Below are 27052 nucleotides of genomic sequence, written 5' to 3' on the forward strand. Positions count from 1 at the left end.
AATACATAATTTCTATCATCAGTCGTTGACACGACTTGGATATCACAGAAAATATGGACTGTCCAGTAGCACCACTTTGTTGGGTCTTTCCACTTGTAATCAACCTACATTATTTCCAACAGCACTTGAAGGCAGCATATGCTTACTTAACTATAATTAATTTACAGTATCATACTTGTGCTGTCTCTGTCTGAGGATACAGTGAGGATTACAGCCCACTTTTGCAGACCGGCAGATCACTTTTTTATTTTATTTAAGTGACTATTGGGTGATTCATCTCGTTGCACATAAACGATCTTTGGTCGCGGCCGCTCCGCCGACACGTCTGACGGGATTTTCTGCCTGGAAACACCGCAAACTAATCGGAACCGGCGGCCGAGAGAGACAGACGGGTCTCGCAGGCTACGTGGGGGTCGATTGCGTGGGGTAAAAATAATTTTTGTTTCGGGCAGCAGCAACCAGCTTCCACCTCTCCCTCTTTCTACCTCTCTCTCTGTCTGTTTCTCTCTCTCTCTTTTAGTAGGAGGAGCTTTGCAGTGTTGTAAACATTCAGTAGCCTACTGTTGCAGTGATAACACCCAGTGATGTTGTGGCAAATCAGAAGATGGGTAAACTATGACCATCACCATGAGGCCAACAACCACCAAGATAAACAACAAAAAAAGAAGTGTATTTACAGACTATTATGAATGTGTTTTCCCCTTAAAAGACCCACATCCTCATATAACCAGACATCAGTTTGATACTATTTACCATAGGGGGCTGGGCGATATGGTTGAAATCATATCACGATAATCATAAGGATCTTTTCCGATATCGATATATATCACGATTTATACCATGGTCTGCGTGAATACTCAATTCTGATTGGCTGCAGGGTGTACATTAATTCCTGATAATCGACACCTAAGTAGTTCCAGTGAAACTGTCTGTTCACCGTTCTAAATTAATGCGCTGGCTACATAGTATCAGCCTGTATCTAAAATGAGTAACCATAGCAACAGGGCCTCCGTTTGAGCCTGATTTGTTCATGAAAATCTTGATATTGATTTGGGGACAATGACATGGCTGGATAGCTAGTCTTGTTGTTAAACATACTGTCAAATTATATTTACTGTTTGTCAACTGTACACAATGTTATTGACTTTGAATCTTGCTAGCATAACGTTAGCTTTCTGCTCATAGCTGAGCCAAAGGGTTCTATGAGCTGAGCGCACTAGAAATATCTCCCGTTGCCAAGTCGTATCTAAGGTTCATCCTATTTACTGGAGTAGTGAACAACGTTTCCATTGCATAAGAACCTTATGGGATGGTAATGATTGTTCCAGGTATTAGTCAAACCCTCAGGTGTTACCAGGGAAACTGAGTTATGGCTTGTGAAAAACTTTAGATTTTGATTACAAAACGCATGAAAATATAAATTAATGGTCTTAATTTTTTTTTCTTTGGCAAGTGACCATGGTATAAGCGGGATAATGCCCTTCGAGGTGTCCATAATCAGGAATTAATGGACTCCTGGCCTCCCTGTCGTCCATTAATTCCTGATAATGGACACCTCGTCAGGCATTATCCCTTACATGGTTCACATATGTAAACTCACATGTTAAATAATCCAATTAATGTTCATCCCACTGAACCGTATGGAAATGTTAGGTGTGATGTCAATGAGTTGGGTTGAGTTTTTAAATAAAATGTACTTGTTATCACCAGTTTAGCCAGCAGAATTGTGTGTCATGATATCCCAAAATCACCATATCATCACCATATGATATGCCACTGAAAGACGATAAACAATAATACTGAATTATCGCAAGACTTATATCAGGTAAACAGTTTGGTGGCTTATAACTTCACATTTGATAGGTGCAGTAACATTCAGTGCAGGTTTTCTGCTTCCTAAAATAAAGTGTGTCCTTGCTGTTCTAATGTGAAGTCCAGTCTGACATCCATCAGCTGACAACATGTCAGCCGAGAAGATTCATTTAGTTATTATAGTGTAATTCATTAATATGGAGGGAAAACAAGGCTGAGGTAAACTCTCACTTTAATCGAAATCAATAATGCAAATAGAGTGCAATTCATCTGCTAGTGAGCGACTATTTATCTTAATTATTTGCTAGCAGGCTGGACATGATAGGCTCATTCATGCCTAAAGTCTTTAATTTAGGAAAGAGATAAACATTTCCGGAATTTAAATAAAATATGCCATTTGGTGGACGCTTTATCCATTTAATCTATTTTTAGCATGGTCGGTCCCAGTGGGAATCAAGCGGCACAATAGAAAGAAAGAAAGAAAGAAAGAAAGAAATAACACAGCAGCAAAACTGAACCCAGACTTGGGGTAACTGCATGCTGTGGTTTACATGTAGGTTTTGCGTTGAGTTGTGAGACAATTTTCAGTCTATTTCAATGTTATTTCTCTCAGAAGAGGGCAGCAGCGGAGATAAGGAGGTGCACCCGTCAAAACAAAACAATATCTCAGAGAAAGAGAGGGAGAGTGCTATATTTAGCTGAGCCTCCTCTCAGGCTGTGACTGCTGTTGTACAGACAGCTGGGAGGGGAAATGAGGTGGCTGCTGAATACTTACTGAGATGCTGTGAAGTGCATGAATGAGGCATGTGTGGTTCCGATTAGGTGCTGCAATATTACTGGTCTAGTGCATATGAACTGATTTGTCCCCAAAATAAGTAGCGATGGGACGATATATCGAAATTCAAAATATCGCAATACGAAAATGGAACAATACGTATCATGGGGCAGAAAAACGAATCGTGATATTAGTTCCGTTTTATTCTGCTGTAGTAATCACAAATGAGATGCTTGACCATCACAGTTTCACAAGCTCTGCATCCAAATTATATTATTTGCGCTTTGTGACGACATTTTTAAATTGTTGTTTACATTCTAGCGAGACAATGGCATCGCTAGAAAGATTTGTGGCTCAGAAATAAACATAATTCTGCACAGTCAGACTTTGTTATCATTGAACTTTTATTTACTACACTGTATTGTGGTTGTATCGAATCGCGAACTCAGTATCACGTATCGAATCGTATCGTGAGATAAACACATCGTCCCGTCCCTAAAAATTAGGTGTCAGTTGTTTGAAAAAAGGTAAAACCTTGTCTTTCAAAACAATTGATGACACAAATATCAAATGAATTATGGTACTCTATGTTTTTTTAAAAGATAGTCCTTGGTTGACAAAATTATGACAATTTTATATAGCAAGATTATAGACTTTATTATAGACTTAACATTATAGCAATATTGAATTATCAACATAAAGGAATAGTTCACCCCAAAAATGAAAACTCATTTTCTACTCACCCCCATATGGGTCGAAACTTCATTGAAGTTCGTAGGAAAACCAAACGCTCAGCTTGTCAGCCTGCCCCTGTAGTTCCATCTGAGCCTTTTTCCAAACTATTAAAGTGAACATTCCCATCTTTTTACAGCTCCAAAACACGCATAAAATAACCATCAGATTCCTCCAAACAGCTCGTGCAGCATAATCCAAGTGTTTTGCAGCCAAACGGTTGCACTGTGGGTCCAAATGTCCAATATTTACCTCATTACCTCCTATATTTTACTCACTGACGATGCTCCAGTCGCACACATTTTCACTTCTATTTAAGTCAGGGTTAAGCAGAAGGCCCCCAGTGATGTTAGAATTAGGGTTAAGGTAAAGGTTAGGTTTATAATTAACTTTTTATGTGAAAATGATGACCAGTTATGGCTTTGCAGTCCGGCCAGAAAGCCATAGCTGTTAGACATTTAACAGACGCGAGACAGTTAATTTCACTCTGAAGACAAACTCCTCATTTTACTGCCCCCATTACTTTCTACTAGCTTATTGACGGACTGGTTACAATCTCCATTTGTCACTGTGCTGTGAATAAAATCAGTTTGGGGAGTATAAAAATATCCAGCAGCATTCGCCCCTGTTTGTTCTAGCATCAGTGACAGACATTTAGTGTGTCTTTCAGGGTTGGAGCCATTGAATGCTTGGTAAATTCCAATTCTCTTCCCGGAGTTGGAGTTGGAGTGTGAATGTCACCCAGCTGTAAGGAAACAGAATGGGAACTGAATTGGAATGACACAAAACAGAATTAAATTCCATTAAAATTCCACTTCCAAGATAGTTTGTCTCGACTTGCTGAACATTATAAATCAGTTCAACAAATCAAACACATTCAATCATAATGTGTGTATGACGATTACATGTTCTGCATCAAATACCAGCTGAAAGGTTCCTTTAACATTTTATGATATTCAGTATTGATGATATATAAACACTGTGTAATCTTAGATAATAGTAAGAAAAAACAAAAAGCATGGAATTTCACAGAAAATTCCTCCAATCAATTCCAACTGATGAGTTCATTCATGAATTGACAGGACCAGTGTACGACTTGAATGGAGGCCAATGACATGGAAAGTGCTGCTGGGAAGTTTCATCGGTTTTGTCCGACTCCTGTGAAGAAACCTAGGAGGCGATGCTCTTTATGTGTAATTCCCAGCATGCATTACAAACCACCTGAAAGCTCGCATGGCTCCCACAGCTATTATATTATGTAAAGTGTTAAGCAGAGTAAGATGATCCCATCAGATGTGTCCGCTAAACTGATTGTGTTGTGTTTGATTGGATTGGTGTCCTGGACGGATCATTCTGGAAGGGATTAGAGATGTCCGTGCTGATAACCAGGGGTGGCTGTGATCTCTCTCTCTCTCTGTTTGCTATCTCCATCTCTCTTTTCTCTCTGTCTACAGTGTTTCCCCTAGGATGGAGTTGTAGCAGTGGAGGTGAAGTGCGCGTGTGCAAATTTTTTTTTTGCGCAAAAACTGTTTTGTGCGCTTGCAAAGCGCGCCCTGCCGGGAGGTTTCCATGTGTCTGCCGGCATCAGAAGGGCTCTTGAGGCCTAAGTACATACAGTACATTTGTGCACAGTAATGAGCAGGGGACATGTCTGTCTAGCTTACATATGAGGTGTCTCAAGATTTAGGAAAATACACTTTTATTGAACATAAAAGTATACATCGTTTACATCCACTGGGTGTTAGCTAGCGGCTAGCTAGCTGTCATTCATTCTTCCAATTATTCATTCTTAACTGTCCTTTCTTCCAGAATTAACTTGCATCACCACACTGTTGTATTATCAAACTGTTAATTTACTTAAATGTAATGACATCTTCAATGATAAAATAACTTATATTTATGACGTTTCTTTAAGAGAATCCTATCCAAATTATATGTAACGTTAATATCTCTGTGAGGGAATCTGTTGTCTTTGAGATTGACAGCTTTCGCGCGTCACGGTGGCCCTCGCGCACAGTAAGGCCCTCCTCCAGGAAGAAGAAAACAATCGGTGCATGTGGAATACCTACTATCTTTGTATCAAGATGGATCTTCCAAATGTTGTTTATTTCACAGATATGTGTTTCCTTGCGTATTCCTATCAAATGATTGCGTTTGCTGTAACGTTACTGTGCGATACTCACGTGAAGTTGCAGGACTGTTTTCCCTTCGGCGAATGATAATCCTGAATCCGTGATCAGCATTGCTTGCTTCATTGTTGACATCTACCCGGTGCTTGTTGTTATAATCGTTGTGATGATATTATCAGGGGGGTATTCCAGAAAGCAGGATTGGCAAGTTATCCAGATCTGTTAACTCAGAATTCACAGAAATCCAGGATTTTCTGTTCCAAAAACTGAGATCAAAGTAAATCTAGATCAGTTACTATGGCAATTTATGTTCTCAAGCTAACCTGCTCGGTGGCAGGTTTACTTGAGGCTTACTTGAGTTAAACCCAACTGAGCCTGCAGCATTTAAGCATCACACAAGTCAGTTTGTTCAACTTTTCTGGAAAATGGCTTTAAACCTGTCTTGAAGATCCCGTTGACGTGGAAGCCCAAATTATTTGCAGGGCTTTACTTCGAAAGAGACTGCGATATATTTTATCACACCCACCTGTAGCATATCATTGCGAGTGTTACCGTTTTTCAGAAGAATCAATTTATCTAGCCTTCTTCTGACCTCTGTACACATGTTATGCATTGCCCTTCGTTTATTCGCTACTGGAAGCTTTCTGTATAACATTGTAGATAGAGATAAGAGATAAATATTAATTATGAATGTGATAAACCTACCCTTTATGTTGGCAAGTGTGTCCTGGGCGTAGTAGTTGGCTCTGATGTGCTCCTTCATGCCATCAGTTATCTACCACTGTTCAAAGATAGGGCCAGCTCCTACGAGTTTGAATTATGTTCTTATACTTTTTTTAAAAATTTGTTGCCAAGTGCATTTCATGCCGCCTGGATTAGGCTACACCTAAATTAAATGTAAAAAAATAATTAAGAGTGTACAATTCAGGCAATAGCCTATGTTGCATCCTTCCTATTAATTAAACATTACTCTCTCTCTCTCTCTCTCCTCTCTGTCTCCATCTCATCCTCTTGCAGTCAAGGTCTTTCTGTCTTTGTTTGTTGCTTTCTCTCTCCCTCTCTCAGTCCATTTCTCCCTCTCTTTTTTCCTCGCACACAATCTTTCCAAATGATAAAATATCTCTCAGATCCATCTGCATTCGGTGTCCTTTTCAAGATTAAAGTCAACGAGATTGCACCGAACGTCTCCCTTTCGACTCCTCTTCAGTGTGATTTTGTCACTTTGGGGCATTGCTAAAAATTCTGTACCCCCAAAGAAGAATCATGTTGAATGTTAATGGTAATACTACATCTCTCAACACTACTACTGCTAATAGGTAGTAGTACTAACACAGGTTGTGAGAAGAGTGTTCTTTTACACAAGTAGCCTATGTCTTAGAGCAGGAACAATAGTTTACACAACGCTGCAAGTATTCTGTCGTACAATGAAAGACTTCATAGCCTTTTCTTATTTAGAGCAATAGAGGGCTTTCAGGTGAAGTAACACATCTTCTGGTGGCCATGTTGGAGGTCCTCAGTTCTTGGACAACAGTTGAAACAGAACAGTTGGTTGTGTTTCTAAATGTACAACTTGTCTGTCTTAACAGAATTAAAAGGAAATGGTTCATTTCTGTGACTGGGAACTGATCATCTCACCATTGATCCATCTGACTGATTTTGTGTTTAGATAATGTCGGCTTGTTAGCTAGCTAACCATAGTAGGCCTATCTGGTCAGCTAACTGTCACTCGCTTCTTGTAAACACATCGGATTTGCCAACCCGGTCTCACGGCAGTTCGTGAAATAGTCACGAAAATGTAATCTATTGATTCGTGTACATGGACACAATTTTTCCATTTTTTTCGTGAAAAACAACCTTTTTTTCGTGAAGTGAGCACGACCTAAAAAACGTGCCTCCACCACGACCTGAATTACGTTCCTCCACCACAAATTTGAAAACGTAAGTTTAGGCAACTAAAACAACTTGGTTAAGGTTAGAGAAATGTTTTGGTCATGGTTAAATAAAAAAAACGTTCGTTAAAAATTTAAATGTGGCTTACGGTTGAAATGTACTTTGAACACGCTGGCAATCGAACCCCGGTCGGCGGCATCAAAGGCAAACGTATCCACCACCCCGACCACAATGCCCTTACTGGCCACCATTTTATTTCAATGTCACACTATTTCCTGAGTCCCGACTGACAGAAAAAAAAAAACGTGTTGCAGGCACGAAAGATACTTCCAATTGAAATACACTAGTTTGAAAGTCGTTCTGAATGTCACGAAAAAAATGGAAAAATCGTGTCCATGTACATGAATCAATAGATTCAATTTCGTGACTATTTCACGAACTGCCGTAAGACCGGGTTGCAACTGCACACTAGCTAACGTATCTAGTAGAAGTTAGCATTAGTAGGCTATTTGCAGTTATTTGGAGTAGAGACTAGGGCTAAAGACAAGACAGTTTAATGTTAAAAATAACTGTTAAATATAAGATATATGTTATATATGTTAAGATATATATTTTTCTTTACTGCTGTTCACATATGTGAAATTTATTTAAATACAAAATGGGTTTGAAGCCTTTCAGTGTGCAGTAGAATACTTTAATCATCCTGTGGAATAATAATGACCGTTTGACAGTTTATATGGAACTGTTCTCCATAAATTTAGCAAGTTGTCAAAACAACTGTAACTTTAATCCAGACTCTTTAGGGGCTTTCCAGCTTTGCACCTTAATCATCACTACCGTCTCTTCCACTTGCTGCAGATAATAAATATGATTTGATATACTTTTGAAAATATATAAAAAATGGGGACTGCTTGTTTTATCTTATCATTCAAATAACATGTCCTTTTGTGAGGCTGTTAAAATGCCTGGCAGGAACAAAAGGAGAAAGACTAGGTACAATCCAAGCCTTTCACATATTTGAAGCCTGATTAAAATAGCCTGCAGTCAAAAGCATAAGTATTGGTACTTTTGTGAGAAAGTTAGCCTTTTTTTGATGTTGACTCATATTGTAAAAGGATTTCACATCAAGAGATGAGTCTGAGGAGAAAGAACTGCCTGTCAGCTATGGATTAAGGGTCTTTATCGACCACCATGCTAAACCAAGTTAAAACAACAGCAGAAAAGACCAACTCAAGCTTAGTTTCAATATTTAAACTTTTCCCTTCAGATTGTTTTGACACATTAGTCCCACTTTTTACTTGCTGCACTGCTACTACATGACTCACCTCAAGAGATATTTGGGAAATCTTACAGTACTAATGCAGGATAGATGCAGGACAGTTACCACTTAAGATACTATTTGAAACAATATGTAAGGTTTTGACCCAATTGAGCGACTTGCTGTGTGTTTAAACATACTTAGGGCGGTTTATTCCAACTCTGGAGCGTTGACTTGCACCGAGACGCCTGAAAATGTGAGTCTCAGTCGTCTTCCAAGCTAACTGTGGTGCGGTTCATTAGGAGTGAGAATGTAATCCGAACCAGCTACAGGAAATTAACCCAAAATGCAAGGTATTATGGGTATGAGGAGATGGATGTTGACATCTGATAGCCAGCAGTTCCTCCTGCTTGGAAAGCCTAGCAGAACAAACTGCAGTCTGGACTCATATTCAGCTATTTCTTCATGTGTTCTTACCTGGTATGAACACCAGAGAAGAAGAGACAGACAAGTCCACCATGCTTATAGCTAAAGTTACAGGACTGGAATCAGATTTGTTTTGACTCCCCTCGTCACCAAAATCTGTAACCTGCCGGATGACAGTTTACCAAAACTCTGTCCAATAAACAAGCTACTTGTGAGTCATGTAACTTTTGTTTACAAGCTCTGGTTTGCTTGTTATTGGTCAGTGTGAACCTAAACGGACCAAATACAACAATGCAACAAAGTAAACTTTTTCAGTATGGTTCGGACCAAAGAAAACCAACTGTAGGTGTGATCTAGCAAAAAAGACAAACCTATGATCAATATGCAAATACTTCTGCTTGTATCTGTGTATTTCTGCCCAGGTGTGACTTGCTGTGCCTGAGTGTTGCTATGGGAGGAGAGCAGAGTGGAGAGAGGAGGACAGACCGGTCAGCTGAGCAGCAGAGAGCAGAGGAGACTGATGGAAGACAGCAGCAGGTGGAAGCACACGGCTCAGCTGCTGCTTCCCAAGGTATACACTGTAATAATGATGATAATCTGAATAATGCAGTATTTTTTCTATACAGTTAAGAAAAAGTTCTAACAAGAAACATTATTGTTATTATTAATAAGAATAATTGTTCATCATTTATAATAATATTAATTGGTATTTTGAATAATAATAATAGAACTTTTCAACTTAAGAAAAAACTAATAAAAAATAAAATAATAATAATAATAATCATAAATTAGATATTAATTTCAGACCCTTAGAAATGTAATGTAATTCACTCTGGATAAATGCCTTAAATGTAAACGTGGTCCTTTGTGTGCTTCAAGTTTCATGACCCTAAGGCTGGGGAATCCATTCACAATCTATTGTAGGACTATAATTTAAAAACTAAATAGTTGTCACCTTGTTCTGATCAGGTGACTTTATGAAGATACCAATTATGTCGTCTGTCACCAGCGATGTGTAAGTTTTGCTTGAGGGTGTTCTTCTTCTTTAACTTCTGACCAGACTAGAAGTAAACAACGTGAAAACAAAATGTCACTGCACACACAATACACCTTCTGAAAAAGATAATGCAAATCGCTGCATTGTAATTGCAAATCTTCACGTTGTTTCTTCTGGTGATGCGTCTTTCTCCCGCACAGAGACCCCAGGAGAGCTGCCCCAGTGCCTGATGGGAAACAGGAAGGTGGACGATATGCGCTTCATGATCTCGTGCACCAACTGGTACTGAACTGGAACTGGAACTGGTACAGCTGGTTAATAATGGAAGGGAAGAGGTGAGAGAGAATGTGGAAACCATGTGGGGCAGACGCTGCATTCACAGACCACAGAAAACCCAAGACAGACAGAGCGCAAAGATGCTGCCGTCATTTAAGTCCCACTGTCTGCATGCTTGTTTGGAAAATCCTGCAGTGCTAATGAATAGATGCAGGGCAAGGCGGGGCGATAAATAAATAAATATCATTACTGCAAAAGTGAAAGAACTCTGCTGTTTACAACTGTGCATGGAGATGTATGTCTTGCTGCTGCGGTTTGGCTTGAGGTCAGAAAAGTAGACTTTTGGTTTGAGCTTGAGCCAAATCAACCATTTCAAGGGCAATGATTGAAATAAAAACCTGTTTGTTGTTTTCATTTGTGTCTCATTATGTTTCAAGATTGAAATTAATGTGCAGGGTTTCCATGCACACAGCTTGAAAGTAGCTGCGCTTTATGGCACTGCCAAATCAATTCTTGATTTCTGTTCTTTTTCCTTTGACCTGTTTATTAATTTTGGTAAATGGTGATGTATCGGTCCATTTAGACCAATGTTACCTCCAAGAATAAAGTGCATGAAACAAAACAAAGTGAAAGCTGATCTAATGATCCATTAAAGATATATACTGTACATACCTGCCAACAGTGAGATATGAAAATAAAGGATATAAATATGGTCCAGTTTGTCTCATGAGAACCCAATGAAAGATAAATTGTAATGAAATTGAAATAAAACCAGAAGGGTGTGTGTGTGTGTGTGTGTGTGTGGGGGGGGGGGGGGGGGGGGGGGTATATTAGCATCCTTACAGGCTATTTGTCCAGTCCTGTAATACTGAAAACAGCTCAGTGGAATGATGAAAATGAAAAAACAAAAAAACAACCTAGAATCGTCTCACAGCGATAATGTTGGAAATTGTATTCTTCGAGTTAGTAAATTGTCTTTTATACTTTGAACAGTGAATAGGTTTTCTAGAAATCCATAGCAAATCAAACAATTAAAAGCAAGTATGTAATGAGCTAAATGGTAAAAATGTTTCTTTGTGATTCAACTACAGTGAAGGCTGGGATAAAAATAAGAGTAATGGGTACAAGACTGTTTCATTCACTCAATGACCAACATACTTTAGACAATGAAGTTTTCACTTTTATTGATATTTCATTGTTAACAGAACATGGTGTTATTGGTAGATAATTGGCGTGGGACGGTTAAATCGAACCGAACATAGAAAAAAAAAATCATCTCTGTTCCAGTCATGTTACCATTTTAAATAATAAACTCTGTTTCTTTAGAAATAAAACTGCAATTCTAGAATATCTTCTTACTGTAAATCGTTAACATAAACATGCCTATCCAGTATAAGCACTGTCATAAAAATGGTATAACATTATGTGCAAAGGATGATGACTTTCATCTTAAATAAAGGAGAGAAATAAAAATACAAAATCTTCAAAAGCTTCTGTTGGTCTTCCTATTTACATGAGCTGATATTTGATATCTGACTGGAAAGTACATGATGATTCTATAAAAAAAATCCACAACAAAATGGTGCATCATTTTTGCATGTAAAGAAGTGAGCCAAGGTTGGAATTTTTTTTATTTTTTAATCAACCCACTTAGTCAAAAAACCCAAAACCAAACAAAAAGCATACGGTATATACAGAAAACTTTTCTTTTCATAAGAAAAACAAAATTGAATTGAATCTCTCTTAAAGCTATATCTGATAAAATCTCCCTAGTAGTAGTAGTAGTAGTTGTTGTGGCATTATCCAAAGAACTTCAATATATCTTGTTACTTCAAAAAGTCTGGACGGACTACCTTTGATATGTTTTTATTCACCTATGTATTCTTTTACGAAAAGAGAACGTTAGAAACTAAAGGCAACAACAGGCAAGTTAAAGGGAGACTTAACTATGTGAAGCCTCACACCAAAGTCACAGCAACGTTCGCCAGGGACGGTCTGTTCTGTTAGAGCAAGAATGTGATAAAGTTTCAGAATTTGTACTGTTTGTTCTCTGTTGAGATGCAGTATATTCCCCAGGAGTTGACATTCTTACTCTGCATTCACACCGCTTACAGTCACATCGCAGAGAGGATATTTAGTTACGAAAACATTTTTCAGAGGCAGAGCTGCTCTGGAGGCAGAAATGATCTCGTTGAGTTAAACCTCAGTGGGCGGAGCCAAAGAAACAGTTAGCTAACTGGTAAATTCTAAAGGCAAAGAAGGAACTCTGGTCAAAGTATAAAACTATAGACCATTTCAATGGAGTTTTTGGTTGGTGGGTAACAACGTCACTGTTCCTGGCAAACTTCTGGTCTAAACAATAAACAGTATTTTTTTATTCATTCCTGACAATGGTGTTCATGATCTTGGAAGGTCAGCCAGCTAGCTAACTAGATAGCTATAGCCTAGTATGGCTAGTTCGAACTTGGATGGTCAGCTAGGCTAACCTAGATATGTTAGTATAGCTGCACTGCATATAGCCAGAAAAGCTGTGGTTCTTTGGCTCCGCCCACTGACATTTAACTCAACCAATAGGAATATTTCTGCCTCCAGAGCAGCTCTGCCTTCGAGAAATGTTTGTACAACCAAAAGTCCAATCTGCAGTTGCATCATTGTGTTACTTTTTAGTGGCTGATTGCTAGCTGCCAATGGTGTTGCAGTGATAGACGGGACATTTAGCAATGCTAGTATTTCATTGGCTGCTGATGGGTGATGCTGCCCAAAGGTTCAGCTGCAGCCAACTTTTCCATGGTAACAAGGAAATGAGGCAACTGTATTGGCTGACATTTCTCTGGTTGTTTGCAGTGTGAATGCACAGTCAGGGTTAGGGGCTATAGCATACCAAAATTGTATTGATTAATGGCATTGATTAATGTGGGCCCTCTAAGTAGCATGAGGTCCTTTATGTAAATGTCACTGTAAATGTTGACAAACACAAGTTATAGAAAGGTATAGATAATTTTTCTGATAAAGATATCTGATATAGATACCCCATCTCTGGCAAGTGTCACCCTGTTCTCTTTGGGAGTGATGATGTCACATAACTAAGTCTACCTTTAAAGGCAACTCACTGTTGTCCAAAGCCACCAGAACATCACCAAACCTGGGACAAAATGACTCAGTACCCTTAAGCTCTTACTAAGGATCAGCTTCTCTGCTCCTTTTTAATAATTATTAGCAGGTAAAATGCAAAGCTGGTCCCTAATAAAGTGATAACTTCACCATTTTTCATATAGAATTCTTTATTTTTCTGTGATTGATTGATCTTGTCTGCCTGGCACAATGGTTGCCAAGGAATTGGTTGCCAAGGAATGCAAAATTAGCAGTGTAAAATGGCGGCAGAGGGGGATGGTGACATCAAGTGAAAGCAAAGGACTGAGTTGTGCCAAGTGAGGATCTGTCCCACCCACCTGGCAGTCCAAGGCAGACAAATCAAACAATCGTAACGTAACTGAAGTACATTTGAATGCCAGTGTATCCCAGGTCTGTATACAATATCCATAAAAGAGGCAAATTTCCAGAGGACCCTTTGCCCTCCGTGACAAGTATAGAAACTGGTTGAATAAATAAGTTTTAAACAGAAGAGTGGTGGATAGACACTGTCCACCACATAGTCTAAAAATCTCATGTACATTTTGTCTTTATGTGTGTTCTATAAGCAATATGAATAAGCAACAATGCGATTACTGTTTTCTTCAAGTACCCTTCTTCCATTTACGTTTCCACAAACAGACATCTGCTGAAATACACCGTACTTTTGTAAACTGCTATTCTTCTGCAAATCTCAGTAAATATATACACAGTTTCAGACTTCTCTACCAGAGCGCTGAAGGGGGGCGGGTGACGGCGGTTATCTCATTAGTACATGTGATTTAAATTCATACTAAGTGAAGAGTTTAGGTAAAATGTGATGGAAAAATACATTTTACCTGCTCACCACCCCCCTTGTTAAATCTCAACAAATCGCCCTCTCTTTATAAAGTACTGCAGTCCACTGTGGCTGAATCAACAAGCCAGTCCAACTCACTGCTTAACTGGAACTACCACAGTGTCCTTTTGTATTGTTTCTGCAACCTGATAGGATGACATGAGAACAGGAGTCATTCGTAGTCAAAGCGATATTGGGAGCGTGACGGTTAAAAAAAAAGCAAGCAACTGACCATAAGATTGCCAGTTTGAATCCCCAAAATCGGGCTGTGAAATTAGCGTGAGGAAATGGATGAGAAGTGCTCTTCCCTCCCTCAACATCTGCCGTTGAAGTGCCCTCGAGCAAGGCACTTAATCCCCAGTCGCACCTGTGCAGCGACTCGCAACATAGAAGGATGTGAATGGTCGATTGATCAGCCTGCTCTTCCGCTACTGTAAGACCTAAGTACCTGATAGAAACACTGACCAGAGTAGTAATAATATGCCAGTTATTTTCAGTAATAACTACACCTGACCTCTGTCATTTACATTATGAATGAGCACCAAGAAAAACAGTGATGATGACGGTGAGTGAAATGAATAAGGAGATATTATTATTATTATTATTATATGTGTGGGCGTGTTGAAGAGGGATGACAACCCCTTATTAGCTTGATTAAATGCATTCCCCTTGGGGAGAATACGTAGAGAAAGCTACACTCTCGCTTCCCATCATCTCTATTGTTAAATTACAAAATAAAAAAAGAAAACACTCATTGATGATAAACCTGCAATGCTTCACAACTAGCCTGGAGCTCTACCATTTACAATGTGACCGTCAAGCTGAACATGTACAAGGTTTTACTGAGGAGGACCACACGATATTATCTCTACCTTTTTTCCCTATCTTGTCTAAGGCATGTACAACAGCAGAAAATCTGAAAAATTCTTCATCAAAAAAACATTTCAGCAGACAAATAAATAAATAGGCTAGATATCTTGATCAGTAGAGCATAATGCTGCTTTTTCACAAAAATTGAGGAAGACAATCAGTGGATTATACCGTATCACAGCAGTATCAAGGATAAACAATCCAGAAATCGAGCATTTCAAAAATCCTTGAAGCTCAGTCAGGGAACGTACCTATTAGTAGACGCTATTATCAAACTCATAAACTCCACATGAATGTTAATTTTGCCCCAAGTAAGCATGCAGGCTAATTCCCATTCCCTGCCCATTTAGACAATCTCATTTTCTAATAATCTGGTCAAATCAACAGTTTCGTGTTCAGTGTTTTGCAACTCTGACCAACTGCTAAGCATAAATGAGTTAATCACCACTGAAGGGTTTCATTCCAAAATGATGTACCATCATGTACCATTATGTATCCATTTTGAAAGAAAAACGTTCTTCGTAGTTCATTATTAAATATTTCAAAAACAGAAATGATTACATCCTCAAGAACAAGAGTCCAAATGACATTTATGCAATCATAGCAATCATATTCTAGGAATATGTGGTTTTTTCCCCAAATGCTGAATATCTCATTTTGGAATGTAACTGTTCAATTTCAGTTTTGATCACATGTATATTTCACCGGAATCAAGCAGCCTCAGCCAGTATATTACACACAAGCTGAGAAAACACAGAGAAAAAGACAAGTTTGGTCCAATAGGCAATTTTGTTTTTTTTGATAGACATTCATGTTTCCACCAACTTACATAACCCTCGATACCAGGCAAAGGCCATATTGTAATATAGGCTTAAAGGTAAGGGACAGAATGTCTTGTTCCGTGTCGGCGTTTGTTGTATACTCTCAGGGACCAAATGTGCGTTTTCCGCTGAGTCAAAATACCGTTGTAAGATACTGAACGAGATCGATTTGTGCTGAATGCTGCGTGTGCTGAATTGCCCTCGACAGCAGCAAGTAATTGTAGGGATATGGGCTGAGAACACATTCAATTACTGCAGGACAGAGCTTGGTGAATAAGGGACAAAGCTGAGGGAATGAGAACAAAGGAGAGAGAGGGAGAGAGAGATGTAGAGAGACAGACATTATGTACCCATTTAACTGTACAGAAAATGAGTTAGTAGCCTTGAGGATGATGTGGAAAGACACAGTGTTCACTATTGCGTTAGCGTGCATTTGTGTGCATGCAGATGTGGATATCGTCGCCGTCAGGTGAAAACCTTGTATCTTCAAAATCTTTTCAGGTACTAAGAAAAACAGCCTTGTTTTTAGCTTGATGACAACACATTTTTTGACATCCAATGGGCTTTGAAAGGTTTCAGAATCTTTTCTCAACCCACAGAGGAGCGTGTAATCCATCAACTGAAGTGAAAACACGACAATCACCAAAACTGGAGTTACATGGTTTTCACGCAACAGCCAGGACGCACCCACTCGCCCTACAGCAGCGGTTCCCAACATGGGGTACGGAGTCGCCGAGGGGGGACTCAAAACCCCTGAGGGGGGCTGCATGGCCTCAGAATGAACCATTATATATTAGAAAGTGAATGAAATTAAAATGTGTAGCTGATTGCATTTTAGTTTAGTTTTACAGTTAAGACCGCAATCCTATTAAGACTGCAGAAAAATTATGAGCTCCCCAGTTTTACCAACACCTCAGTCGCAGCAATAAAAGCAGTTATTAGACCAAAATGAAAGCAGCTGCAATCTGATGTACATGACATTGACTGAACGTGGACAAGTATTGAATTGCTGCTCGCTTAGAAGCAACCTGGTGTGTTAAGCAAACTGAATACAGATGGCGTATCAATAGAAAATAATGGGATGTTGAACAGAGAGAGAGAGAGAGAGATGGAGAGAGAACAGGTAGGGAGGGAGAGCAACACAGATGCACAGAGGAGAATGAAAAGAGAAAGATTAGATGGGAGAGAGCATGAACTGATGGAGAGAGAGATGCTGATAGAGAGACACTGGCAGAGAGACAGAGACAATTGGTGGGGAGGAGAGAGGGAGAGAGAGAGAGCAGGACAGATGGACGGGGAGAAGAACAAGAGGACAGAGAGACGAGACAGCGGGAGGACAGGAGGATTAAAGCGAGGGATGTGGAGGGCGAGTAGCCCCTATTAGAGCTTTGTGAACAGAAGTACTTCATTAAGCCTGGTCGATGTCGCCGTGGCACAGCCGGCATACTAATACAAGCCCATACATATCCTCTGTGCATCCCTCCCTCTCTCTCTCTCAAACTCTGTCACATTCCCTCTCTCTGTATTCATACCCCGGTTTGTTCTGCCTCTCTATCCCTTTGCTTTCTCTCTCTCTCTCATTCCTCCCTTTTTGCAGTCGTCGTGTTTTCCAATTCTTTCACATCTCCCTCTCTCTCCCACTCGCTCTGAGCTCTCCCTATTCCGTAGAGCGTGTAGAGAGAGAGAGAGAGAGAGAGACAAAAATACAAAGACAAAAATAAAGACAGACAGAGAGAACAAAACAAATGAAGACGAGATCAAAACTAAACAAACTAGTTCAGCTCTCCAGCTGTGAGCAGCTTGTTAAATATGGGCCAACTTGCCGGGGCTGTTAAGACAGAGACGAGGCCGTTGAACTAACATTATTCTACTCTATCTTTATACGCTGATGACTGGCTAATGTACGTCTGCCGAAACCCGTCGGTCCTAGCCGTCCAAATCAAAGCATTTTTTAAGAACGTTTGCACCACAAATTAAAAGCTGTGCCTTGGTGTTTTTGACAGATAATGGCCTGGTTTTTCACCATTTTATCATTTCAAGATATGAGCTACTGTTCAAAATGTTTCTTAGTAATCCCATCAACGGTTTGATAGTTGAGGGGAGTGAAGGGGTGTAAGTTTACAAAGGTCTGGGTCAATAGTGATGAGGATGTTCTTGCTGTGTATGGTGAACTAAGAGAGAAAAAGGTCCTCTTCGACAATTCTACGTCTCCATACTTAAAATAAATTAAACAAAACAAATCAGCGATCCACAAAGAGATCCTTGGTTTTCTTTTGTTATGGCCTTTCTACCTACATTTTAGCAAGTTTGTTATTTTTTTAATCTGTTTCTTTTTCTTTTTTTTTTTTTTCATTTCATCGGACTTAATAGTTGAAGTAGTTCACGTGTACAAGCTGTTTTCAGAACAGACTTGGAAGTGGTGTCTGGCTTAGAGGAGCTTATTCTGCCCGAAACCCTCTCTCTCTTTCTTTTCTTTTCACTGAGAAGGAGGGTCTTGTAGTATAAGTCCCAGAAGAAAATAGTCAAAGTTCAGCATCACTCATATGACCTCATTTCACCCACTTACACAACCGGAGAAGATGTGGTCAGGTGTGCAAGGCTGGAAAATCTGATTGGCAGTTCGTCTGTTCCTAGCCAATCAAATCCTCCCAGAGTCTTTTTTGACTGTTCCAGCTGTTGTCGGCCATGTTTGTTTTAAGGGTCCTTGCCATGTGAGGAAAGGGGGGTAAGACAAAATCAGTATTAACCTTTCCTTCCTGTTTTACACCGAGGTGTTTGTGTCACAAGGCAGGCACGAGTCACACACGCGCGCACACACACACACACACACACACACACACAGGTCGCTCCTAGTCTGAGCCAACGTCTGCATTTACTCCCACAGAGCATTTTCAGTGTGTGTCCCTACATGTATTTATCGCAATTAGCGTCCTTCAGCTTTGCCGTCCCATTGTCCTTCGGTAGCGTTGCTAGCTTTGTGTCAGCTAGCTAACGATGTCACAACTGCTCAACCCCCTTCAACTCTTGAACCTTGACCTATGACGTCTTGAGAAAAAACAAATCGTGCCTGTCATACCCACTCCTGTACGGGATATTTGTAGTAGTGCTGCGTCATGGTGCTCTGCTGCACCCCTTTGTTTTTAAACTGAAAAATCGTGTACACCAGGACCAGGATGCAGAGCGACAGAATGCAGGGGATCACCACGGCGATGGCGTTGACCGTCGCCGGGACGTCGTTGATGGTCACCATGATGTCCACGTCGTCGAGGGGCAGCTGGCGGTCGCCACGGTTGCCGTTGCCGCCGGAGCGCTCCATGTCGGACTGGTCGCAGCCCATCCAGTCACGCAGGATGGACTTGGGGTATCCGGGTTCCACCGTCAGCTTCTGGTTGTCGAACTTCCAGTACTCCTTCCCCTTGTAGAAGTAGGTATAGTCTAAGGATGGGAGGATGGATGCAGGGGTGAGTAGGAGAGGGCAAGAGGTAGAGAGAGATTATGGAGTGATAGGGGGGAGAGGGGGGTAGAAGCCGGGGAAGAGGGGGTGGGATGTGAGAGAAAGAGGGGAGGAAGGAGGGTTGGGGTTGTGTGGAGAGACATAGTAAATAGAGTAAATATTGAAATTATTCCATACAAACATGAAAAACATTTGCTAATAATACAGATCAAATCCACCACACCATTCATTCTTTAAGATATTCATTTTCCTGAGCACAGGAGTTACACTATATTGAATGTCCATTTTCCAAATTGTAAACCCCATGGTGACCATCAAATAGAAACCAAACTACTACATTTCCATATTATCAGTATCCTGTATGGAAAACCTTGTATCTCAAATTTTGTTCTTTGTCCTGTAAGTTGGCATTGTTGCCCTTTTTGACTTTCAGGATGAGTCAAACTATTGGAGAAGCCTTGTAAAATGTCAAAAATGTATGAACATCAATAGGAAACTCACTCATCCTGCAGAAATCTTGTACCTAGAATTTGAAATTTACAGCTGAAATTCCCTCTCATGTACAGAAAAATGTTCTTGAACATTGCACCAAGCCCAAACCAGTGGAAAAAAGGCCGTAAAACATCAAAACTGCCGGGGTGTCAACAGCAAACTCCACCGATTTTTCTCAATTCCTCAAAAGTTGACATTCAGGAGTTGACATTTTATGCGCGACACTGACAAATACCACGCTTCACTCTCTAAGCGTATACGCTCTCTAAAACTCAAAAACATCCATCTTCAATATCCTCGACTGTACACCCTCTGCCTCGGCCCTGGCATATCTCTGTGCCGTAGGATCTCATTAGAGGCAATAACATTTCTAGTGTGACACAGTGGATATAGGCAGCTACAGTGTTTTGGTCCCAGCAGTGCTTGTTTTTATTGAAGGGCAATATTATGTAATGCCTAGGAGACACAGACACTGTAGCCGGGAGACAGATGGGACTGTACGAGAGAGAGAGAGAGAGAGAGCAGTAAATGGATACCCCCCCCCCCCCCCCTCAGCAATAATATGCAGGCTCAAACACTCGCACAAACACACACACTCTCGCACATACAGATAGATACACACACAAGCCAACATGTATTTATATTAAGGTTATAGGCCGATGTATTGGCCCGATATTTTTTTATTAAATATCAGATATTGGCCAGTCAGTGTCGTATACTGCTGATGTGACGGAGGTTCCTCTCTGACCACAGCTACATAAAAAAACAGCCTGTAAAACCTGCAATGAAATTTTATTTTCTTTGCACATTTTATTCATTCTCATTAATTGTTCAATTATGTTTCATCTATGATTTCTCCTTAATGTATCCCTGTACTCCCCTTCCATTGAATAGGTGTGGTGGGTCAGCCTGCCTTCAAGAGCTGCTAACTGTAAAAGAAAGTAATTATCCTGGGTTTCAGTGGAGAGTTTTAGTGTCCCATGATGGTCTCAGTGCTGTTTCAGAGGCTTTTAAACCCTGAAGAGGAATTTTATTTTTTTTGGAATTATTTGGGCATGAAAATGGTCAAATTTAAACACGGTATTGGCTTTCACACACACCCACACACACACACACACACACACACAGCACACCAGTAGAAGACCCCCAGAAGGTTTCTTCTGATTGATGAAGTCTACTTTTTCTGTCTGCTCCATCACCTCTCGACTCTCCACAGGAAACAAACACACACACACACACACACACACACATAAACACACACGCACACACACTCGTCTGCTGCCTCCAAACTCCCTGTAGGACAGCTTCTGATCTAACACCAAGAAGCCACGCCCGACTGCCCATGTCACCACCTCTGATCTTACACACACACACAGACAGAACTCTGCCTCTGGTGTTCTTGCCTCCCTCAGTGGCAGCCACAGGGTTATGGGGTCGCTACTCGACAAGCAGAAGTGATGATGGGCAGTTTCCTTCTAGGAGGCTGTGTATGTGTGGTTGTGTGTGTGTGTGTATGTGTGGTTGTGTGTGTGTCTGTGGCATTTTGCTTGTGGCATTTTATGCTGCTGTAGCATAAACACCGGGCTAAGGGAGAAATAAGTCAATGTGAATGAATTGAATTAGCAACAGAGTGACTGGCTGACTGACTGTCTGGAGGACTGGCTGGTTCGCTGAATGGCTGAAAAGCTACCTGAATGCTAACAGATTGGTTAGCAGGCTGACTGACTGACTGACTAGCTGTGTAACCTCCTGGTTAATTGGCAGACTGGCTGGCAGGCTCAGTACTGTCGCCCAGCGGAAGAGTTTCTCTACAGAAAATATTAGCCTATTTATCTCTTTTGGAAGAAAATGTTAAAATACAAACAATTACAGCTTCTAATCTTTTCCTTTACTAATTATGCAGTAATACAATATCGCAGGTTTTAATTTCATCTTGAGAGTAGGTGTCACGCTTTTCTAATGGTGTACATATATATATATAGCTCATAAATAACCTCTTCAATGCCTAGGGTTGTTGTTCTTTACAGAGATTATGGGTTTGACACCCACAGCTACAGACAGGAATGCCCTTACCAATGTTAAGGCTTTTATACCACGGTTACCAATGCCTGCATACTCTCTGAGAGGTTTTCTTCAAAGTAGTGTACATACACAAGAATAAAGCAAAAGAGCAAAAAAAAAGTTTGAATATAGCAAAAGTAAAAATTAGGCAAGAAAGCTAACTAACTGCTTTAAGGGAATTATCAGCATGGTTGGAACACATCTTTGTTGTTTTGTGGATTATATACTGTATGTCACTGAGATGATGTGATATTTTATCCTGAAGAAGGCAAAATGTGCCGAAACGTCGATTCATAATACAAAATAAAACTATTGCATCAGAGTTACGAGTGTGCGGCTTCCCCCTTCTTCTGAAACGCATCTTTGACCAGTCAGATGACTTCCATCCACTGTATAATGAATGAAAATAATCAATAACCAGATCATACAAATCAGTGGTTCTCAACGTGGGGTCCGGGGACCACCAGGGGTCCTTGAGGGGGTTCCAGGGGGTCCCCAGCAAATTGATGAATTGTTAAACTTCAGCATTATTTCATTTACAAGAAGTTAACACCATTAGAGAATGTAGAAGAATGACTGTTTTGATCATAGTTTCTCTGTTATCTCTCTACCTACAATACAGATAGTCATGGAATTCTGCACAAAATCATATCTAACAATATAAATATTCTCAGATTTGGATCCAAGAGACAGTAGCCCATCAAATGGGTCCATGGCTCTAATGTGGACTAAAGTTGGGGTCCTTGATATGAAAACGGTTCAGAATCACTGAAATAAATGCTGACTACTCACATCCCTCCCTGCTGATGAAGGCCCCCTGCGGTGCGTCCGGTATTCCCTTCCACACGGTGATGGGTTTGGGGTAACCCGGGTCGGCCGTTCGCTTCTCCTCGTTGTAGCGCCAGTACTGGTCGCCTTTGAAGAAGTAGGTTTTCCCGACCGGCTCCCAGCGCAGCGCCGTGTCGATGCCGTCTTTGGGGAGGCAGCTGCCCAGCTCCACCAGGCTGTGAGGGTAACCCGGCTCGGCCGTGACTTCCTTAAACACCCAGTACTTATCTCCTGGAAGAGGGGAGGAGACATGAGTTGGTACTTTAGTCATCATAAAACATTTTTAGTATTATTACCACAAGTTTATTGTTTAAGTTAAGTTCTACTAGGCTTTGAAAGTGGAAACCTTAAACACCCAGTATTTATCACTATGGTTCGACTGATATGGGTTTTTGAAAGCCAAAACCAAAGCAGATATTTTTAGACTGAAGGCACCGATAGCCGATTTTGTGCTGATACTCGATATCTTTAAATTTGAACACTTCCAAGCCAACAAATTACATAGATTCAATGTTTTGCCCAGAATTCTTGTCAGGGTGGAGAAGCCTCTGCATGATTGGAGTGAATTAAAGCCGACTTTAAAAACTCCAGCTGTAAACACCAAGTGCTGTGGTAGCACAGAGTTGTTGTAACTAAGAGAACTGCTGAAGAAAATATTTAATTAATGTGTTGACTTAGCCACTACAGATAGAAAATCACTCAGCTACTTCCTGGTATGTGGATGTGCAACAAAGACCCTGTCCATGCTTGTGACTTCTACCGTACTGCCTGGTGTACGAGCGCACACTGTATTTCCCTCATGCAGGGCTCTTAGGACTCTGCACCACCTAAATCATGCATACTGTAATTCCCCTAAGCACTGTGCATAACAAAAAGCGTTACGAATGAATGAACTCATAAATGAACACACGCACAGAGCCTCGCTCTTGTCGAGGTGCTCTAGCAATTATCCAACTTGCTGTTGCAGCCAAAGACATCCTTCCTATCACTTACATTTTAAGTTGAACTGATTTCATGACCCTGCAAACAGAGCTGCAGGATTTGGAATGAAGTCTCTATCTCCATTAGTTTTATAGTTATGGCTAAAAAGCGTTAATTGTCAAATGGCGGTAATCCCAGATCCGGACCACCATCTAATCAACTGTTCTTTGCCCCAAGGGCTATATGTCTGCCAATTTTTATGGAAATCCATTCATAAGTTTTTGAGATATCCTGCTGACAAACAAACGGATAAAAATATAACCTCCTTGGCAGATGTACAAAAAGCCAAAACATAATCTTAAAAAACACAAACAAATGAAAAAAAAAAATGAATTCCTATCACTTGAAACCTGGAAGATGAGGACAGGAAATCGTTAACAGGTACCAACCAGGTGGCTAAATGATTGTACAACACAATAACAGCTTTCTACTACACTGTGAAAGCTGCTACTCTGCTGTGAAGATGGCACAGCTCCTTGGTAACTTCTTTAAATATCATGTGATTATCACTCGGAAGAAACATGTGGGAAAGATGAACACAAAGAGAGATTAATACAGGTGGCTACGCCGTAGTACTGCCCTATAAAAGCTTTCTATTAGGCTATTAAATTAGCCTGACTTGGCAGCAACTCCTTTAAATACCCCGTACTTATCACCTGGAAGAAACATATGGGAACAATGAATACAAGAAAGATTAATACAAGTGGTTAAATCATAGCACTGCCCTCTTCAGACACTGCACTAATAGCTTCCCAGCAGCCTGAATCTGCAGTACCTTCTTTAAACAACCGACGCTTTTCACTGGGAAGAAATGGAGAGGAAAGTGTTCCCTTCAGCGCACGCTTTTATCTAAAGCACCTTACAGCGCCATGGGTGCATGCATTTTCAGCCTGGGTGGCTCCAGGGGAAATCAAACCCCTGGAAGTCTTAGTGCCATGCTCCGCCCATTCAGCTACATGAGGAGTCAAACCCGTTACTGCTGTTTAGCCATAGAGATAAGAAGGGAATCAAATTCGTAGCCATGGTAGCGGTAGCGCGATACTCTACCCATTGAGTGGGAGATCAGTAAAGGAAAGGGTTAATAATAATGGAAAGGAAACAGAGGAGTGAAGATGAGTTTGGGTTTAGCTCTATTAACAGGGGTTGACCCAGTCTACCAGACCCGCAAGGCTTAAAGCTGCACTGGGCAACTTTGCAGGTTGGCGGCCCCAAATGGCAGCAAGAGGTAAAAATTTCAACTACAATACTACAATATACCCAGAAATCCTGTAACATGTCATCATTCTAAAAGGGCTATACCTATAAAATTGAGTTTTAAGACGGTGCTTAAAGCAATCAACAGATTCGGCTGATCTGTCACTTCCCGCGAGTGCAGAAGCTTTCCTGTCAGTGATCACACCCGACACCAGATTTGAGGTAAATCTGGCAGATCTACGGGGTCTCAGTTTGGGTGGATGGGACGCTCTTCTCTGTTGCAGCTCCACTTTATGGTTTAGGCAGAAAAGACTGTATATTTTTCCATAAAAATCTTGCCTACTGCAGGTTTAAACTAGATGGCACTCAGTAGAGCGCACTGGGTTTTCACCAAAAGTTACGTAATCATTTCTTCCCTGCCCCATGGAAATGTTGAAATTGGCAGGGCAAAAACCCCATGTTGTTTGATTGGGCCAATTATGGAGGGTTTGCCTCTTCTTCTGTCTGCTGACAGGCACACAAAGGTTGATGGTGTTACGTGAATCTGTTCTGTTATATTTTATTATTATGACTATTACTATTATTCTTGTTATTATTATTATCATAGATTTTAGTGAGAAGCCACGCCCCCCCTTTGGCTAATTGGTGTCAGAAATTTATCACTTCTTTCTTGCCCCATGACCAACCTTTGCACAGTTCCAAGTTTTGTGCAAATCCATTCCTAACTTTTTGAGATATCATGCTAACAGACAACCAGATGGAGGAGGCGGAGGTAATCAATCAAATATGTAAATCTAAATCTAGATTCCAAGATTCAAGAATGTACAGAAACAGCAGGCTTCCCCATCCAATAGTCACAGTCACACAGATCCACACTCATAATATAAGAAGAGAAAAACTGTAATAGCACATCTCTTACTCCATTTGTACTCTCTCTCCCCAGTCCTAGTTGCCATATACTGCACTTCCCAATAGAAAAGCACTAGTGTATTCCCCTAATAAAATAAAATTAAATGAAAAAATAAAGTTAAAAGTACCCTCTCTGCCATCCTAACCATGGCTGACGTGCCTTATGGCTTCTGGATTTCTGGGTAGACGCTGTGTCAGAGCTGAGCAGTTACTTCTTTCTACCAGCTTCCCCTTTCCATGAGGTAAAAATAGAGATTTTAAAATGAAGCACTCTGAACTTGGGAAGCGACTGAAAGTGCAGTTCTGTTTCGTCAAAACGCCACGTGAGCTTACTGAGGACGCTGTTAACTGGGAACAAAACACACACACTCTGGATTTCATTGGATGGACAAATGACAAAACCTCATTCTTATTCTGTGTGTGTGTGTGTGTGTGTGTGTGTGTGAGAGAGAAAGTGTATCCTGTGCACACATGTCTCTGTGCTAGTCCAAATGTGTGTGTGTCAGAGTGTGAGTCATTGTGTGTCTGTGTATGTCAAAGTGTGTGTGTATTGTGTCACAGCCTGGTTGAGCTGTGTCATTGTGTGTCTGTGTGTGTGTGTCAGTGTGTGTGTGTGTGTGTGTGTGTGACAGCAGCTGAGAGCTCTGAGAGAGCAAAGCTATTAATATCTGCTCCTGGCTGGCCGCGATAGCAGGACACTCAGTTAGGAGATGTGTGTGTGTGTCTGTGCTTGTGTGTGTGTGTGTCAATGTGAGAGCGAGAGTCACAGAGAGAGAGAGCGAGAGAGAGAGAGAGAGAGAGAGATGAGTGACTCCGTCAGCAGACAGGGGATGAGGGAGGTTTCATACATGGGCTGAAATTCTATTACTTTAGGCTGGCTAGCCCTCCCTGCCATGCTATTCTCTATTTCACACTTTATTAAATACATTTTCAGGAGGAGGAGGGAAAGTAGAGAGCAGGACAGAGTCTAATAACACTGGAGCAGATGGTAGACGGGGATTTGAACACTGCTCCATGATTTGGCAAAGTTTTTCCATTGACTATTGTGACCGAAAACGCCTGATTTTGCAGCGGCTTTCCTCAGAGAACTGCAGTGCTGCAAAACCGATGCATTTATTTGTGAGAAATGTGCATGGATTGACAAAAAAAATCATAACTAAAGCACAAATATGGGATGATT

General features: G+C 40.7%; 1 protein-coding gene and 1 long non-coding RNA gene across 2 annotated transcripts in view; one reads left to right on the forward strand and one right to left on the reverse strand.

Annotated features, from left to right (window-relative positions):
- The first annotated feature begins 304 nt into the window (after positions 1-304).
- LOC139912302 (uncharacterized) lies at positions 305-11077 on the forward strand. Its single transcript, XR_011784656.2, has 3 exons — positions 305-426; positions 9445-9593; positions 10220-11077. It is a non-coding gene; the product is annotated as an uncharacterized LOC139912302 (long non-coding RNA).
- A 7946-nt stretch (positions 11078-19023) lies between these two features.
- The window catches only part of mmp24 (matrix metallopeptidase 24), a 69819-nt gene continuing 61790 nt past the window's right edge, over positions 19024-27052 (reverse strand). Inside the window, exons 9-10 of the mRNA XM_071900052.2 lie at positions 22753-23019; positions 19024-19388 (exon numbers count right to left, since the gene is read on the reverse strand). Coding sequence (XP_071756153.1) covers positions 19024-19388; positions 22753-23019 — 632 coding nt within the window. The remainder of the gene's footprint in view (positions 19389-22752; positions 23020-27052) is intronic.

Source organism: Centroberyx gerrardi, chromosome 5 (assembly GCF_048128805.1).
Source record: "Centroberyx gerrardi isolate f3 chromosome 5, fCenGer3.hap1.cur.20231027, whole genome shotgun sequence".
NCBI classification, from domain to species: domain Eukaryota; kingdom Metazoa; phylum Chordata; class Actinopteri; order Beryciformes; family Berycidae; genus Centroberyx; species Centroberyx gerrardi.